Below are 15,775 nucleotides of genomic sequence, written 5' to 3'. Positions count from 1 at the left end.
CTGGATTAGGAATTATAAGATTTGGAGTAGCATCCTGGCTCGCAGTCCAACTACCTATGCATCGTTGGCCAAGTCACTTAACCTCTGTGAACCTGTTTCTCTTCTGCAAATTGTGACAAAACCGACCTCACAGAGATGCTGAGAGGATTAAATGATATAATGTTCTTCAAGCTTCTAGCACAAGCCTGACACATAACAAATTCTCCATAAATACTAGCTCCCGTTCTCAGCAAGCCGAGTTTCATTCGATGCGTTCGGCGCTCTTTCTCGAACGGGATTCCCCCTCCTGAGTCGGAGTCTGCGCTCTGCGCTCGACTGAGGCTCCCTGGCGGCTCGCGCTTTTCTCTCCTTCCCCAAGATGGCGGCTGTCGGCGGCGCTGAGGCGGAATCCGGGCGAGCCGAGTGAAGGTAGCGGCGAGCGGAGCCCCCTCGAGGCCGGGCTGGGCTCCCACCCTGAGGCGGCGGCAGCCCCGCCCTGCTGCCACCCGCCGCCCTGGGCCCGCGACACCTCCCCGGGGACGCCCCAGGCCCGTCGCGGCCTAGCCCAGGGGCCGAGCCGGGGACTGGAGTAGCGGCCGCAGCCGCCCCCGGGAAGGGGCAGGAGCGGGCCGAAGAAGGAAGGCGGGCGGGAGCTGTTCAAATGGGGAAGGCGGGAAAGCTGCGGGGCCGGGAGGGGGCGTGCGGCCGCCCCGGGGGCCTGCGGGCCGGGGCCGCCCCTCCCCCTGCCCGGCCCGTCTCCGCCCTCGGGGGCGCCGTGCGGCCGCCGGGGACGCGGGAACCCGGGTCTGGGCAGAGTTGCAGCTTCGGACGCGGGATGCGGGGGTCCCTGGGGCTGTCAGGGGGAAAGGGATCCAGGGCCGGGCCGGCGGGAGGGCTGGGTCCTCGGCTGGCAGGAGAGGATACGAGGAGCTTTCTTCTTTTCCTCTTCACAGCTTTGTTGAACTAGCTGTTGCAGCAAAACTGCCGGGAGAACCCCATTGGTTTGCCGTGGGGGCCGTAAAAATGGTGATCCTGGGGGCTGTTTGTGTGAATAACCTGGTATTGTGTGTATTCTTTGCGTGCGATCCAGTTTGAACGGACCTTCGTAGTGGGATTCTTTTCCATACAGGCCCATCTTCTTTCCACAACTACTACTTGTAGAGTCACTTTATATCGTGCAAAGAAGAAGAAAATTTACCTCCCTTCTTTCTGATGGCTAAGCTGGTGGCTGATTATATTCCCTTATAGCAGAATAAATAAAAAACTGAATCCCAAATAAAGCCTGTTGATTGGCCAAGGCTTGTCAAAATTTCTATTGCTGGTCTATGGAAATGTGTGTTGTCAGCCGATCTGTGCGGTGGTCGTGGTTCCGCTTAATTGCACTGCAATGAGAGGATTCAATCCCCATCCCAGGCTGTCGGGATCTCTGCAGCTTCCAGAGCTGGCAGGGGCTGTGAGTGCTGCATATAGGTAGGTCCCTGGAGAAGGGAGTAGCAAGAGAATTCGGAGTCGCTGTGTTCAGAGATTGGAGGAAACCTCAAGAAAAATGAGAAGACATCGCATCACCTGCTCGAATACTAGAAGTAACAATAACAACAAAATTTCAGAAACTGGCAACAGCTGGATGTGCATCTTCCTTTACCTTCACTGACGGGCAGTTTGAGTTCTTGAAAGGCGTGCAGGAAGAAGAGAACTCAGAATCTTGGGCAAAGCTCTCATCCTGGACTAAACTTGGATTTTAGGGTTTCTCTTGTTGCCCACTTTATGAGGCTCAGTTTGTTTCTTTTTTTTCAATACTCATTTACATTATTGGATGAAGAAGATTGTTAATGATTGCTACAGCTCAGATTACCTCAGAAAACCACCTTCTGAAACTTTTTTCAGTATAGAGTACAAAGTACTCTATCTGATTATTTTAGATCATCAGATCCCTGATTACTTTGGTCATCCTGAAAGCCTATGCCTTAACATAACTGGTATATTTGTCTACAAGTGGAAAAGGAACTCTGCCTCCCGTTTTTCGTATCTTGAAGAAAAGTCTCTGAAGAGCCAGTTAACAATTTGCACATTTCATAGGTATACATTTTTATGATGCATGTTTCTTCCATAAACAATATTAAATAAGGAACTTTTACTTATGTTGTCATATCTTAGCACATTGAGACAGACAAAATTATCCCTGCCTCTTGAAGTTGACAACATTGAATTTTATGAACTCCAAAATTATGGAATTCAGGAGAATGGGTTTAACACCTGTTTTACATTTGCCAACATTTAATGTAATTATGACCTATTTTTTAACATGAAAATCAAACCTGATATTTTTCATTTTCATTAATCCTCATAATCTGCTTCCTACCCCTGAACTCTGAATTTATTGTGAATAATATTCAAGACCTAGAAGGAATATCAGGGGCTCATCTGATCTTCTATAAATGTTGCCTAAACTCTGCCTTTCTTTCACACTGTTGCTTGAGACTTCTGTATCTGGTATCATCTTTGTTCTATGAGTCAGCAACTAAAACTAATCCCTGAACTGCAATAATACCCTGATTTTAAAGAACCTAGAAATTCGGAGCCCATCAGTCTGCCCAAGCTCTGATATAGTCCATTGTGTTTAATTTTAGTTTTTCAAGCTCTCGGCTGCCCCAGTTCTTTAGTGAATTGGACTAATCTTCAAGGCTCATTCATTTTTTTTTCCTTCAGGTTGTTTAATCCGGTAATTTATAAAATGCTCTTCAGTGTTTTTAAGAAAATTTGAACAGCAGTGGGCCTAACTCTGATACATAATGCTAACGCCAGCACATTTCCTGTGTTGGCCTGTGCTTCTGAGGAGCAGTTCATAATTTTCTATTCCCTCTCACAACTTTTTAAATCCACTGGTTATTTTTTAAAGCACTCAGTTATAAGAACATGAATGCTTTTCCATAATACAGTAAGTCACAGTCGTTTTCTTTCTCATACTGTCTTCAGAGGGACTTATTTCTATTCTGTTAGATTGCTCAGCTCTGTTTTATGTTGGTTTTGATGTTACCACAGGGAAGGCCTGTTTATAAGTCTCAGAACCTGCCTTTGCTTACATTCAGAAGTGCATTTTGTTGTTGTCAACAGATTGATGACTATATTTATGACACTGAATTGTTAAGATTTTTGCCATTATTTCTCAAACATTCTTTGCCAAAATTCATTCGACACGAAAAGCATTTGACTTGAGCTCTCTAGTTGTGGTAGTTCTTGGTGTTACCAATCTATGAAAACCAACATGATTTGTGTGTTTTTCTTATAAACTCAATATTTTAGTACCAATGAAAAGATAGACTTTTCAAATGAATGTATATAGTTCCCTATATGACAGTCCCCTTCCCTTCCCTGCACCCCTTTTAGAGTCAGCACCACTTGAGTGGAAAGGGGAGGACAGCAGTTTCCATTTAAAACAGTTTGATACTTAAATGCTGGAACTTGAAAACTGGCTACATTATGTATCTTGCCTCTTTGTGTTTTTTACCTGAGGCCTGACCTTATATCCCCTTTGTCTCCTATGAAAAAGCCGTTGAGCAGGCAGTTCTCCAGTTTATCTTTAAAATAATCCAGTTAATGTAGTTTCTTTACTTTATCCTAGCTTCTCTTACCTTGACCAAGGCCATTCTTTGTTTCACTTCTCAGGAACATGGAGAAATGCTTTTTTATGTTTCTTTTCTTAATCTTATAAATCATTCTTGGTAATACTTCTTTTTCTGTTTTCAACTTAGACCTGCCTGTGCGTTGTATTTTATCTGATTTCTGCAAATAAGTCTTTGCTTTTTGTTTTTTTAAATGTAACTCTTATTATGAAAGTTTCCCTTGTTAATTAAATTCATCTTTTCTTTCACAAAAGTTTCATACTTCAGTACTGTCCACACCTACCCAAAGGGATTAATAATAGTATCACTGCAGTGTCCTTCAGTATTTCTAAATCCCGTTATAATAATGAAGGTAAAATAAAACTAAATGACCAATCAGATTAACTTTTAAGCATTTAACTAGCTGGATGAGATAACATTTCCAAAATATTTAATATGTAATTTTTAAATTTCCTACAGGACTTGTGACATTGCTTGTCCTTAAAAGTATTTGAAGAACTTTACCTTACAGTGCAGTTTCTTATAGCACTGTCATCTTCAAAGTCAAAATGGACATATAAACTTGAATGCCAAATAATTTTTCTAATTTTAATACATTATTTAGGATATTTAAATTATAAGACTTCTTATTTTTGAAGAGCTTAATAATCATAAAAATTTCATCACCAATGAAAAAGATAATGTTCCCTGTTTTTACCTAGCCTTTAAGAAAGGCTTGTTAGTGGTGAAAGCAGAGTACTAACTTACAAACTAAAGTAAGCAGCATACCTATTTTTATAATTCTATAAATATAAGCAAGCTCATATAGCCCAACAAAATACAAAAGAAATTATGCTGTAACGTCTTAATATCCCTTTGGTGTTATCAACATTTCTGTTTAAATTGCAATACAATAGATTTTACCATTTCACCAGTCTAGTTGGTAGGATTTTGTGGTCTTCAAGTGTTGGGTGTAATCTGTCTTCCTCTACATCTTGCTTTACCTTTGCATTTTATAACCATGATTGAATGAACCTATCCCTCTGACTTAATGTCAGTTTCTGCCCAGTCCTGTTGGCATTTCAGAAATTCTCATTAATTTTGAAAATATTTTTTATATAGGAGGTATTTTATATACCTCCCCAAATGACAACCTTAATTCATGACTGAAATCTAATTAAGCCTAGCATACTTCTTGCAGTTTCAACCCCAATATATTTACAAACAGAATGAGGAGGTGACAAGATACTCCTTTATTTCTTGCTGCCCTTCCAGTGGGCCCTTGGATCACTACGCATTTGCATCTGGAAGGTTGCTTCTCCACAGTCATTTCGCATTACAGGAGGGTTTTCCTTCTTTGTTTCTCAGACCTGGTCCTGTAGACGGGAAGGAGCCTGGACACAGTGACACATTCTCAAAGGCCTTGCAGGACCGCCATGGCTTATGATGACTCCGTGAAGAAAGAAGGTATGACCCCTTAATCTGAGAAGCATTCCAAAGGGGGTATCCTCTTCAATCCTTGCAGCCCATGGATATAGAGACCAGGACTGGGCATCACAGCCTGGACTCCCAAGTGGTGGTCCAGAGCACTATTATGACACTCAGCCTCCACGTCATCCCCAGATTGGGCCCATGGAAACGAAAACCAGGACAGGGGTTCCAACACGAGAGTCTGAAATAAGAGTCTCTTAGTTTACTGGGGTGACCCCCTGCAGCACTCTTGGTCCTTGCCAGCTCCAGTGTGCAGGAGTCTGGGGATAGGAATCATATACTGGACTCCCACAGAGCAGCACAGCACATGAATCCTCATTCTTTTCAGCCTTACCTCTGCAAGTCTGTGTCCACCTGCCAAATCACAGCTAAGAAACTATGTCTGAGGATGCACATGGAACCTTTGCATAGCATGGAAGCATTGTTTCTTCAGGTTTGATTCTTGTATTTGCAGCCAGGTCATCAAGGAATACTCTGTCCCCCTGGGTCTAGCCCTATATTTCAGTGAACTTATTGAAACATTATTTTGATTTGATAATAGAGGGACTGTTGCATTATATGCATGGTAATTGGTTATTACTTACTTTCTTATTTCCTTTCCCAAATGAACCTGTGCTTCTCAGATTGCTTTGATGGTGATCACACCTTTGAGGACATAGGCCTTGCAGCTGGCCGAAGCCAACGAGAAAAGAAACGTTCTTATAAAGACTTTTTACGGGAAGAGGAAGAAATTGCTGCTCAGGTCAGGAATTCTTCCAAGAAGAAGTTAAAGGTAAATCCTAAACATTGGAATCCTACTGCTTATCATATTTCTTAATATTTGAAGAAGGAAGTGTCCTTTAAAAACTTTAGAAAAGAAAAATAAAACATTGTTTCCTTCTGTTTTTGTTTCCTGTACTTTGTTTTCCAAAGTCAAATATCATCAAAGAGCAAGAGTGGTTCCAAACTGCTCTTGCCTTGTCATCTTGGTTAATTCTTCCTCTTGTCTGATTGCAGGATAGTGAACTTTACTTCTTGGGGACGGACACACACAAGAAGAAGAGGAAGCACTCCTCTGATGATTACTACTATGCAGGTAAGGACGGAAAGGGGCAACAGGTGGGATAAACACATCACTGGTTCTTGGAGTCGGGGTAGGGGAAAGGGATCCAGATGTTGCTGACTCAGTGGCCTATTTAACAGGACAGTGGTTCTTGTTCTGAGTGCCGATAAACCAGTGTGAAGGAGGAGAGAGGTGGAGGGCTGGTATTTTGGAGGATTCAGCATAGAAGAACAGTCTTCATTTGTGATACACCAGGTACCAGGTTCCTTCTCCCCCCAATCATCCACTTATCTTGTGCCCATTGTTATCTAGCATCCCTTTTGCCATATGTAGTCCTCAGGCCCTCTGGCCTGCACCTGTGGGTCACTTCTCAACCAGTGTATGTCCACTCACAGAACCAGTTTTCTTAGCTGTGTCATGCACATAGCTGATGAGACTAAACTTTTATCAGAACGGGTTTGTCCTGAACACGCAAACAAATGATACTCTGTCTGCAATCTAAATTGTAACTACCTGTAATCCCGCAGCTACAGTCCATTCTGGGTATGCTCTCTGGTTGCTTCTGAAGACTCAGTGAAGAAAAACAACTTTAGTGGCAGGAACTGTCTCCAGGGTCAGAGGCAAAATATACCAAGCCAAGAAGCACATGGACATCATCTCTGAATGTTAGGATCAGTTAAAGGGTCTCCCTTCAAATTATTCCTGTTAGCCTCTTCCTTTTGTTAGGTGGGTGTTTTTGGTGAGAGAGGACAGTGTGAGAAGTTGCTCCCTGTCATATTGACAGTACTTCTCTTGATTATTTCTAGACATTTCATCTTTGGAATCGTCACAGAAGAAAAAGAAAAAGTCCAGCCCGCAACCTACTGATACAGCCATGGACCTATTAAGAGCTATCACTTCCCCACTGGCAGCAGGCGCCAAGCCCTCCAAAAAGACCGGGGAGAAATCCTCCAGCTCTTCAAGCCATTCGGAGAGTAGAAAGGAACACCACAGAAAGAAAGTAAGCGGAAGTAGTGGGGAACTATCCCTGGAGGATGGTGGCTCCCACAAATCCAAAAAAATGAAACCGCTCTATGTGAACACAGAGACACTGACCCTTCGTGAGCCTGATGGTTTAAAGATGAAACTTATTCTCTCACCAAAGGAGAAGGGAAGCAGCTCAGTTGATGAGGAGTCTTTTCAACATCCCTCTCAACAAGCGACTGTGAAAAAATCCTCAAAGAAATCAGCTCGGGATGAGCAAGGTGCTTTACTCCTAGGACACGAGCTACAGAGCTTTCTGAGAACAGCCCGGAAGAAGCACAAGTCATCCTCAGACCCACGTTCATCTCCTGGCCCTGAAGGCTGTGGGTCTGACGCCTCCCAATTCCCAGAATCCCACAGTGCTAACCTTGATTTTTCAGGGCTTGAGCCTATTCTAGTAGAATCAGACTCATCCTCTGGGGGGGAGCTAGAAGCTGGGGAGTTAGTGATAGATGATTCTTACCGGGAAATCAAGAAGAAAAAGAAGTCAAAGAAGAGCAAAAAGAAGAAGGACAAGGAAAAACACAAAGAGAAGCGACACTCCAAGTCCAAGAGAAGTTCAGGACTTTCTGCTGCAGCAGTGGGAGAGGTCACAATGACACCTGCCCCTCCTCCCGCCATCCCATATGCTGGAGCGCCTGCCCCTCCCGCGCCACTTCCTGCTCTCCATACAGACGGTCATAGTGAGAAGAAAAAGAAGAAAGAAGAGAAGGACAAAGAGAGAGAGAGGGGAGAAAAGGTAAAACATTTTTTAAAGTGTGGTGGAGGTAAGAGATGAAATAGGTTCTTCCTAGATAGTAAGTAGACTTGGGAGTTAAACAATTGAGGTGAACCACAGGGAATTTAAAATGGTCAGGGAGATCTGTTGGAATGATATAAAGTATAAAATATTACCAGTGGTTGAGTCTGCCTGGTACAAAAATAGGAGCAATCTTAATTATTCATGGATTTTCTTAATAGAGTTATTCTCCCATTGTGCCAAGAACAGGTTTAGGTGTACCATTGCTTATTCTGACTGGTTCTTAGAATTCCTAGGAGCTAAACCCAGTTTCTTTCACTTAGCAGCACTGTTGCCTGAGACAGTTGGGATATGTATGAAAGGTGTTCTTTTAGTTCATTTTGAAAAATAGATTGTCAAAATTGGTAGAATAATGAGCAAATAACAGAATAAGCTAATGGCTTTCCACTAACTGGAGTTGGCTACTACCTAGTATTCTTTTTAGTGTCAAATGTGTGTTCTTTCACCATTTGAGTGCTTGCTTACTGTATACCAAGCTCAATGCTACGGATAGTGCCGGGAAGTGCAGATGTGAGCAGGGACATAGTTCTTGACCTTAGGGAGCCTTCTGGTTAGAGAGAGAGGAATGTCAATGGAAAAAAAGCCAAACTCTGTAAAATAATTTTAAAGAGATTTCTTTCTGAGCCAAATTTGAGGACCATGACCGAGAGCCACGCCCAAGAGGTCTTGAACAAGTGGACTCAGCTATGGGTGGGTTACAATTTGGTTTTATACATTTCAGGGAGACGGGTTCACAGGTAAAGTCATAAATCAGTACGTGGAAGGCATACGCTGATTTGGCCTGAAAAGGTGGGCCATCTCGAAGCGGGGTGGGGCTCACAGGTTATAGGTGAGTTTAAAGATTCTTTGACTTGTAATTGGTTAAAGACATGAAGCTTTGTATAAAGGCTTGGAATGTTTCAAGATAAGGAGCTGTTAATCAGAGACAAGCCCCAGGGACATGTTTGTTGTGTAAATTAAAGACCTGCTGGTTTGTTTTGCACACCCTTGGGCCTGTTAATGGGTTACAAAGGATGTCTCCAAGAAGGGAGGGGGGCATGATGAGGCATGGTCTGACCTCCCTCCTCATGTCAGGAAATTTAGTTTTGGCCAAGAGGGAGTCCATTCAGTCAGCCGGTGGTGGGAGTGAGCCTTAAGATTATATTTTAGTTTACAGGAATGAGAAATCAGTAACCTTGGTTTGATTTCTTTCTTCACAACTCAAAAGTTTCTAGCAGTATACTTTAGGGTCTGATGACTGTGTCGTTAATGGTTTCCTTTAATGTATAGACTTTTTGTCCCTGTTATCAAAGTAAAAATTTTTGTAGAAATATAGAAGCTCAGAATAATAGAAAGAAAGAAATCAAGGATAGTTTTGCCACCTAAGGACAACCATTTTCTTCTTTTGTTTATAGTTCTGCAAAATGAAATGTCAGATTAAATCTGAAATAAAAGCTACTAAGAAGAGAAAATCGGATATATTAAGAATTTAAGAGGCCAGGCACGGTGGCTCATTCCTGTAATCCCAGCACTCTGGGAGGCCAAGACCGTAGGGGGTGGGTGGGGATTGCCTGAGCCCAGGAGTTTGACGTTGCAATGAGCTATGATGACACCACTGCACTCTATCCAGACAGAGCAAGACTGTCTCAAAAAAAAAAAAAATTTAGGAATTTGAATTTCATTCTATGAGATAGAAGTTATTTTCTCGACTGCAAAGGGTGCCTTTTTAAAAAGTGTATGTGTATGTATCTATCTCAGAAAGAAAAAAACAACACTGTACTTTCTGAGCCAAGAATCAGTGTGACCATAAAGACCTGGGTGTTCAAATACTAAGTCAGGTGTTATTCATTTGTTTGTTTGAAAACCACTTTATGAAATACGTATGTATGGTTTTGTTTATCCTAAGAATTTCTAGTCCAGTGATAGATGATAATCCATGAACTAACTGTACAGTGCTGAACATGGGAAGGCACGGTATTTAGAGGAAGCTCAGAGGAGGGAAAGGAATTCAGTAGGAGGGAATACATGGAGGCAGAGATGTTTAGGATGCAGCAGAGTAAAATAATTTAACTCTACTCGTGTGTTTCCAGCTGCCTGGTAAATATTTCTACTCAGATGCCTTGGGTACCTCAACCCCTTGGGTCGCTAATCAAGCTTGTCATCCTGGGCTCCAAACCCGCATCTCCTGTATTCCTAGTGTCTTACCAGTCAACCCAGTCTTAAAACTGTATGCTTACCATTCTTCTCAACATTTTATTAACAAAATTTTTCAAACAAAAGGGATTGAAAGAATTGTACATGAACACCACATACCCTCCACCAAGAGTCTACAGTCACTATTTTGCTCTTTGCTTTGTCATGTATCTATCCATCCATCAATCTATCTTAACTTTTTAAAATGTATTTCAAAGTAAGTTGTTTGTATCATACATTTCACCCCTACTTCAGCTTGCATGTCATTAACTTGAGTTCAATATTTTCAGAGATTTTTTTTTAGATAAAATTTATGTATGGTGAAATGCACAGATGTTAAAGGTCCCATTCAGTGAGTTTTGATAAATGCACACACCTGTGTGACCAAACCTCTATCAAGATACAGACATTAGCATCAGCCTAGAGAGCTCTCTCACACCCTTTCCCAGTCAATCCCAACCCCGAGAGCCAACCACTGTTCTGATTTTTTTCCAACATTATACTTCACTTTTACTTTTCCCTCTTCCCTGCTCCCATCTGACTATTTCCACTTAAGTGTTAAGCCTGAGAGTCTTCCTCATTAATAACTTTCAAGGCTTTATCTTCTGCCTTACCACTGCCACTATCTTGGGCCTCTTCCCTCCCTTTCATTTCTTTTCATTTCTTCCCCCATGAAGTTAGTCTTACACTTTAATGCCAGAATGATCTTAAGTACCCCCTCAGTGATGACAGTCCTGTGTTGAGCATCTTCAGTGGATTCTCACTGCTTTTATGTTAGACTGTAAGGTCCAAGAGGGCCAGGATCATGTCTGTCTTGCTCTTACTGTGTCCCTGGGGCTTAACCTATAGTCTGGCCTATTGTAGACAGATGGTAAATACTTGTTAAATGAATGAATATTAAAGTCCAGACCTTGGCCAAGCATTCGTAAATATCTGGATTTAGTCCTAATCCTCCCTTTTTAGCTTTACTACTTAATTGGTCTGCTTTACATACCTCCCGTGGAAAACTTATTTCCCGTATGTTCTTACCTCTCCATTCCTTTGCTCATTTTTTGCAGTGACCTTTCCCTTCTCACATATTGAACCTCTGCCTTTCCTTCTAAGATATCCTGAACTACCCAGGCAGAATTAATTCCTAAACTCCCAAAACACCTTGCTGTCTCTCTTATTGGGCTCATTTTCTTCCTTATATTGGAGTTATCTTTGTACATATTCCATTTCCTCCATTAAAGACTATAAGCTCCTTTATGGTAGGGATGGTTTTAGTCACCTAATAGTAGCTTCAACTCCTCCATGTCTTTGGTAAGCACTTTGTAAGTATATGATAAGTGAATGAATCTATGGATGAAAACATAGTCTTGAAAAAATAGGTTGGGAGCAAATTGTAGAGAATCTTAAATACCAAAATAAGGGACTTGGTAATGGGCACCTTGAGGTTTATGAGCAAGGTGTAGGTATGATCTAAATTAGTGGTCCCCAGCCTTTTTGGTACCAGGGACCTGTTTCATGGAAGACAATTTTTCCACGGACTAAGGGCTGGGAGGAGAAGGTTATTTCGGGATGATTCAAGCACATTACATTTATTATGCAGTCAAACCTCTCTTTGCCGCCACTCCCCTCTCTTTGCCGCCACTCCCCAGTGTTAGCATCACTGCCTCAGCTCCACCTCAGATCATCAGGCATTAGATTATCATAAGGAGCCTGCAACCTAGATCCCCCTCATGCGCAGTTTACAGTGGGGTTTGTGCTCATATGAGAATCTAATGCCACTGCTGATCTGACAGGAAATGGAGTTCGGGTGGTGGGTGATGCAAGCCATGGGGAGAGGCTCTAAATACAATGATGAAGCTTTGCTCCCTACAACTTACCTCCTGCTGTGTGGCCTATTCAGACTGGGACTGGTAGGCTTTGCGGCCTGGGGATTGGGGATTGCAGATCTAAATGATAATTTAAGAATAAAATGAGGGCCGGGCGCGGTGGCTCACGCCTGTAATCCTAGCTCTGGGAGGCTGAGGCGGGTGGATCGCTCGAGGTCAGGAGTTCGAGACCAGCCTGAGCAAGAGTGAGACCCCGTCTCTACTAAAAATAGAAAGAAATTATCTGGCCAACTAAAAATATATATACAAAAAAAAATTAGCCGGGCATGGTGGCTCATGCCTGTAGTCCCAGCTACTCGGGAGGCTGAGGCAGTAGGATCGCTTAAGCCCAGGAGTCTGAGGTTGCTGTGAGCTAGGCTGATGCCACGGCACTCACTCTAGCCCGGGCAACAAAGTGAGACTCTGTCTCAAAAAAAAAAAAAAAAAAAAGAATAAAATGGGTCTGGTGGTAGTGGCTCATGCCTGTAATCCTAACACTCTGGAAGGCTGAGGCTGGAGGATCACTTGAGCTCAGGAGTTCAAGACCAGCCTGAACAAGAATGAGACCTTGTCTCTAGTAAAAATAGAAAAATTACCTGGGCGTGGTGGTATGCACCTGAAGTCTCAGCTGCTCACAAGGCTGAGGCAGGAGGATCACTTGAGCCCAGGAGTTTGAGGTTGCAGTGAGCTAGGCTGATGCCACAGTACTCTAGCCCAGGTGACACGGTGGGATTCTGTCTCAAAAAAAATAAAAAAATAAAATGATAGAGCTTTACAAGGTGGCTTAGACTGAGGAGACGTGTAACAGACCACCCAGGAGGCTATTATAGTCCAGAAGGTCAGTAATAAAAGCATGAGCGAAATAAAGTTGAACAGATAGATTCAGGAGAGACTCTGAAGGAAAATTGACGAGATCTGGCAAGCCAAAAACCTAAATGAGTATAAGGGATGTCTCTTAAGGTTTGAACCTGGGTGCCTTCAATATAATAATAATCTCATCAAGGTTAGGGACTTATAATTCCCCCATGTGGCTAGCAATTACTAGAAAAAATGAATTTTAATTTATAACAAGACCCTATTATGAGTTACTATTTGTGTGTCAAAAAAATCTGAAGTAGTCATTAGTCTGAATTTAATCACTTTTTTATCTAACAAATATTCTTGGTGTGTATACTGTGTTTTTTAAACCTGAGTTGGGCATAAAAATTTCCTATGAAGCTTTAAAAAAATATCCTTTTCTGGGTTTTGATTCAGTATAAAAAAGAACTCCATGAAAGTCATGTTCAAAGTCTGCCCAGAGATAGAACAGACTGCTTCAGGGATGGTGTTCCCTCGGCCTACAGGGAGCAGAGACTGGAGCTGCCGGCCTCTGTGAGCCTTTCCACCTTACATACGTTCTATTACCAGGACCATAATAAAAAGAAAGAAGGTCAACAGAGCGAGACCCTGTCTCAAAAAAATTTTTTTAAAAATAGAGAAGGTGAGAAGAATAGCTGGTTTGGGAGAAGAAGGCAAGTTAGATTTAGATTTCAAGACGCAAGCATCAGGAGATTCAGCAAAGCTACGTAGTTGAAAGTGGCCTGTGGAGCCAGGCCACCTGGGTCCAAGTCCTGCCTCTACCACTCACAACCAATGTGATGTTAGACTCCAAGTTGTGGGTATTAACAGACTTACCTCATAGGGTTGTTGAGGATTAAACGAGGCAATACAGAGGCAATATACATAAAAGCGTTTAGAGCCTCAGGGGGCCAACCTGCTCTTGCATACCACATCAAACTCATCAGAGCAACATGGGATATTTTAAATATTTTAAAGTTTCAAGAGAAACAGCAATACTTGACATCTGTCAGATGTCTTTTGAACTATTATCTAAGTAATTCCTGGTTTCAACAATGTACGTTACATTCCTTTCAATAGTGCCACATCTTTGTGAGGCTGAGTGTAATTGCTCTGGTAAAAAGCAATCACTGTGTGAACATCCACATGAGCACTGTGAACCAAGAAAGTTTAGGAACTTTGTCTTTGCACAATGCTGAGCACCTTAGTGAGCATTCATTAAGTGTTAGTTGTTATAATCATCATCTCAGTGGGAATTTCCAGAGAGCAATGGAAATGCAAGACCTGGAATTTGGTAAAACAGTTGGAAGGAGGGTTAGAAATTGGGTATTCATGTACAAGAAATGAAATAAGTAAAGATAAGAGGAAATTGAGCCCAGAGTGGAATCTTGTAGAACACTTATACCAAGGCGCTTATATAAGAAGGGAGAAGGGGCAGTTACGTTAGTGGAGAATCACAGAGGGAGAGAAAAGACAGTTTCAAGAGTAGGCTGGTCTGGGCATGGCACGGTGGCTCACGCCTGTAATCCTAGCACTCTGGGAATCCCAGGTGGGAGGATCACTTGAGGTCAGGACTTCAAGATCAGCTTGAGTGAAAGTGAGACCCCATCTCTACTAAAAATAGAAAAAAATTAGCCGGCATGGTGGTACATACCTGTAGTCCCAGCTACTTGGGAGGCTGAGGTAGGAGGATCACCTGATCCCAGGAGTTTGAGGTTGCTGTGAGCTATGATGATGCCACTGTCCTCTAGCCTGGGCAACAGAGTGAGACTCTGTCTCAAAAAAAAAAAAGAGTAGGCTGGTCTCATGCTAGTGAGGCCAGGGAGTTCAAGTGCAGTGGGGTTGAGGGAAGAGTGAGCAGTGTGGAAGTGAGCACAGCAGGGGTGGGCTTTTAGTGGGGAGTTCTGACTGACACGGAGAAGGGAAATTGGACTACCTCCCTAGTGAAAGGTGGCCTTTCCGTGTTGTTTTGGTTTGGGAGTGATTTTTGTATTTCCTTGTTTGGTTAGTTGGTTTTGCTTGTTTTGAGTCCTGCTTTCTAAGAAAGAGTAGAAAAATCATGTGGTAATATCTTAATGATTTCCTACTAAAGATCATCCCATTGAAGTGGAATTTTTTTGTTTATATTGGAGAACTAGGGTACAGTTACATTTCAAACTTACTCTACTTTTAGGTTTTACTGAATCAGTAAAAGCCCATTCACTACCACTGAAAATAATGTCCTGTGATGTTGCCACTTCAGAGGTATCCCTTCAGTTATCTGTATGTTTCCAGAATACATGCACTTCCTCTAAGCAACCTAAGGCTAGTCCAGGTAGCCTAGTGCCTGGCATAGTCAGGCATTGTTTGTTGATCTACTAATAAACTAAATCCTGAATTATATTAATAACTAGACTTATACTACATGAGTTCTCCCTCTGGCAAAACTGAGGCTGAATAACAACAATAATTGGTAAAAATTCGTCACTACCATCTATTGAGTGGCTGCTGAGTGCCAGGCTCTCCTAGGCGTTTTCTGTACGTTACCAGTCTTGACTGATGGCTGCCATCAGCCCCACTTAACAGAGGGAGAAGCAGAGAAGAAAAGATGTGGAGCCAAATTGAAATACAGATTTCTTTCCAAGCCTGTAATCTTTCCACTATACAACATGCCTTTCTAAAACTTTAAGACATGGTTATTCAGTTCCACAATACATCTTTGACAAGATAAAAGTAGATTCTAAGTCAAAGAAAACTGATACAGTATCCTGGTATTTGATATTTGAGATTTGCCCTTTTGAGAAGTGAAAATGTTGTTTTTCAAACTTAAGAGGCAGAGTTTAATGAAGTGGTTAAAAGCCGGACTTGAATTCAGCAGATTTGGATTCTTATTTAGTCTGCTACTTACTAGCTTTGTTCTCTTGAGATTGCTTCCTCACTTCTCTGTTTGCTCATTTCTAAAATGGGGTTATTTAGATTAAATTAGGTGGTACAGGTA

The 15,775-nt window shown here is 42.2% G+C and overlaps 1 protein-coding gene across 5 annotated transcripts in view; it reads left to right on the top strand.

The window, feature by feature from the left end:
• Positions 1 to 306: 306 nt before the first annotated feature.
• HMGXB4 (HMG-box containing 4) overlaps positions 307 to 15,775 on the top strand; it is a 34,054-nt gene continuing 18,585 nt past the window's right edge. Inside the window, exons 1-5 of one of the 5 annotated variants that reach the window (XM_045553001.1) lie at positions 331 to 408; positions 4,947 to 5,045; positions 5,693 to 5,841; positions 6,066 to 6,144; positions 6,918 to 7,873. In XM_045553001.1, the coding sequence (XP_045408957.1) occupies positions 5,015 to 5,045; positions 5,693 to 5,841; positions 6,066 to 6,144; positions 6,918 to 7,873 (1,215 nt within the window). In that variant the 5' untranslated portion in view covers positions 331 to 408; positions 4,947 to 5,014. Of the gene's footprint in view, positions 409 to 932; positions 1,006 to 1,499; positions 2,056 to 4,946; positions 5,046 to 5,692; positions 5,842 to 6,065; positions 6,145 to 6,291; positions 6,367 to 6,917; positions 7,874 to 15,775 lie in introns of those variants that run through there. The other 4 variants (XM_045553003.1, XM_045553002.1, XM_045553004.1 and 1 more) reach the window with 4 other exon arrangements.

Source organism: Lemur catta, chromosome 6, assembly GCF_020740605.2.
Source record: "Lemur catta isolate mLemCat1 chromosome 6, mLemCat1.pri, whole genome shotgun sequence".
NCBI lineage: Eukaryota > Metazoa > Chordata > Mammalia > Primates > Lemuridae > Lemur > Lemur catta.
The sequence above is the reverse complement of the archived record's forward strand: the minus strand, read 5'-3'. Positions and strand labels throughout refer to the sequence as shown.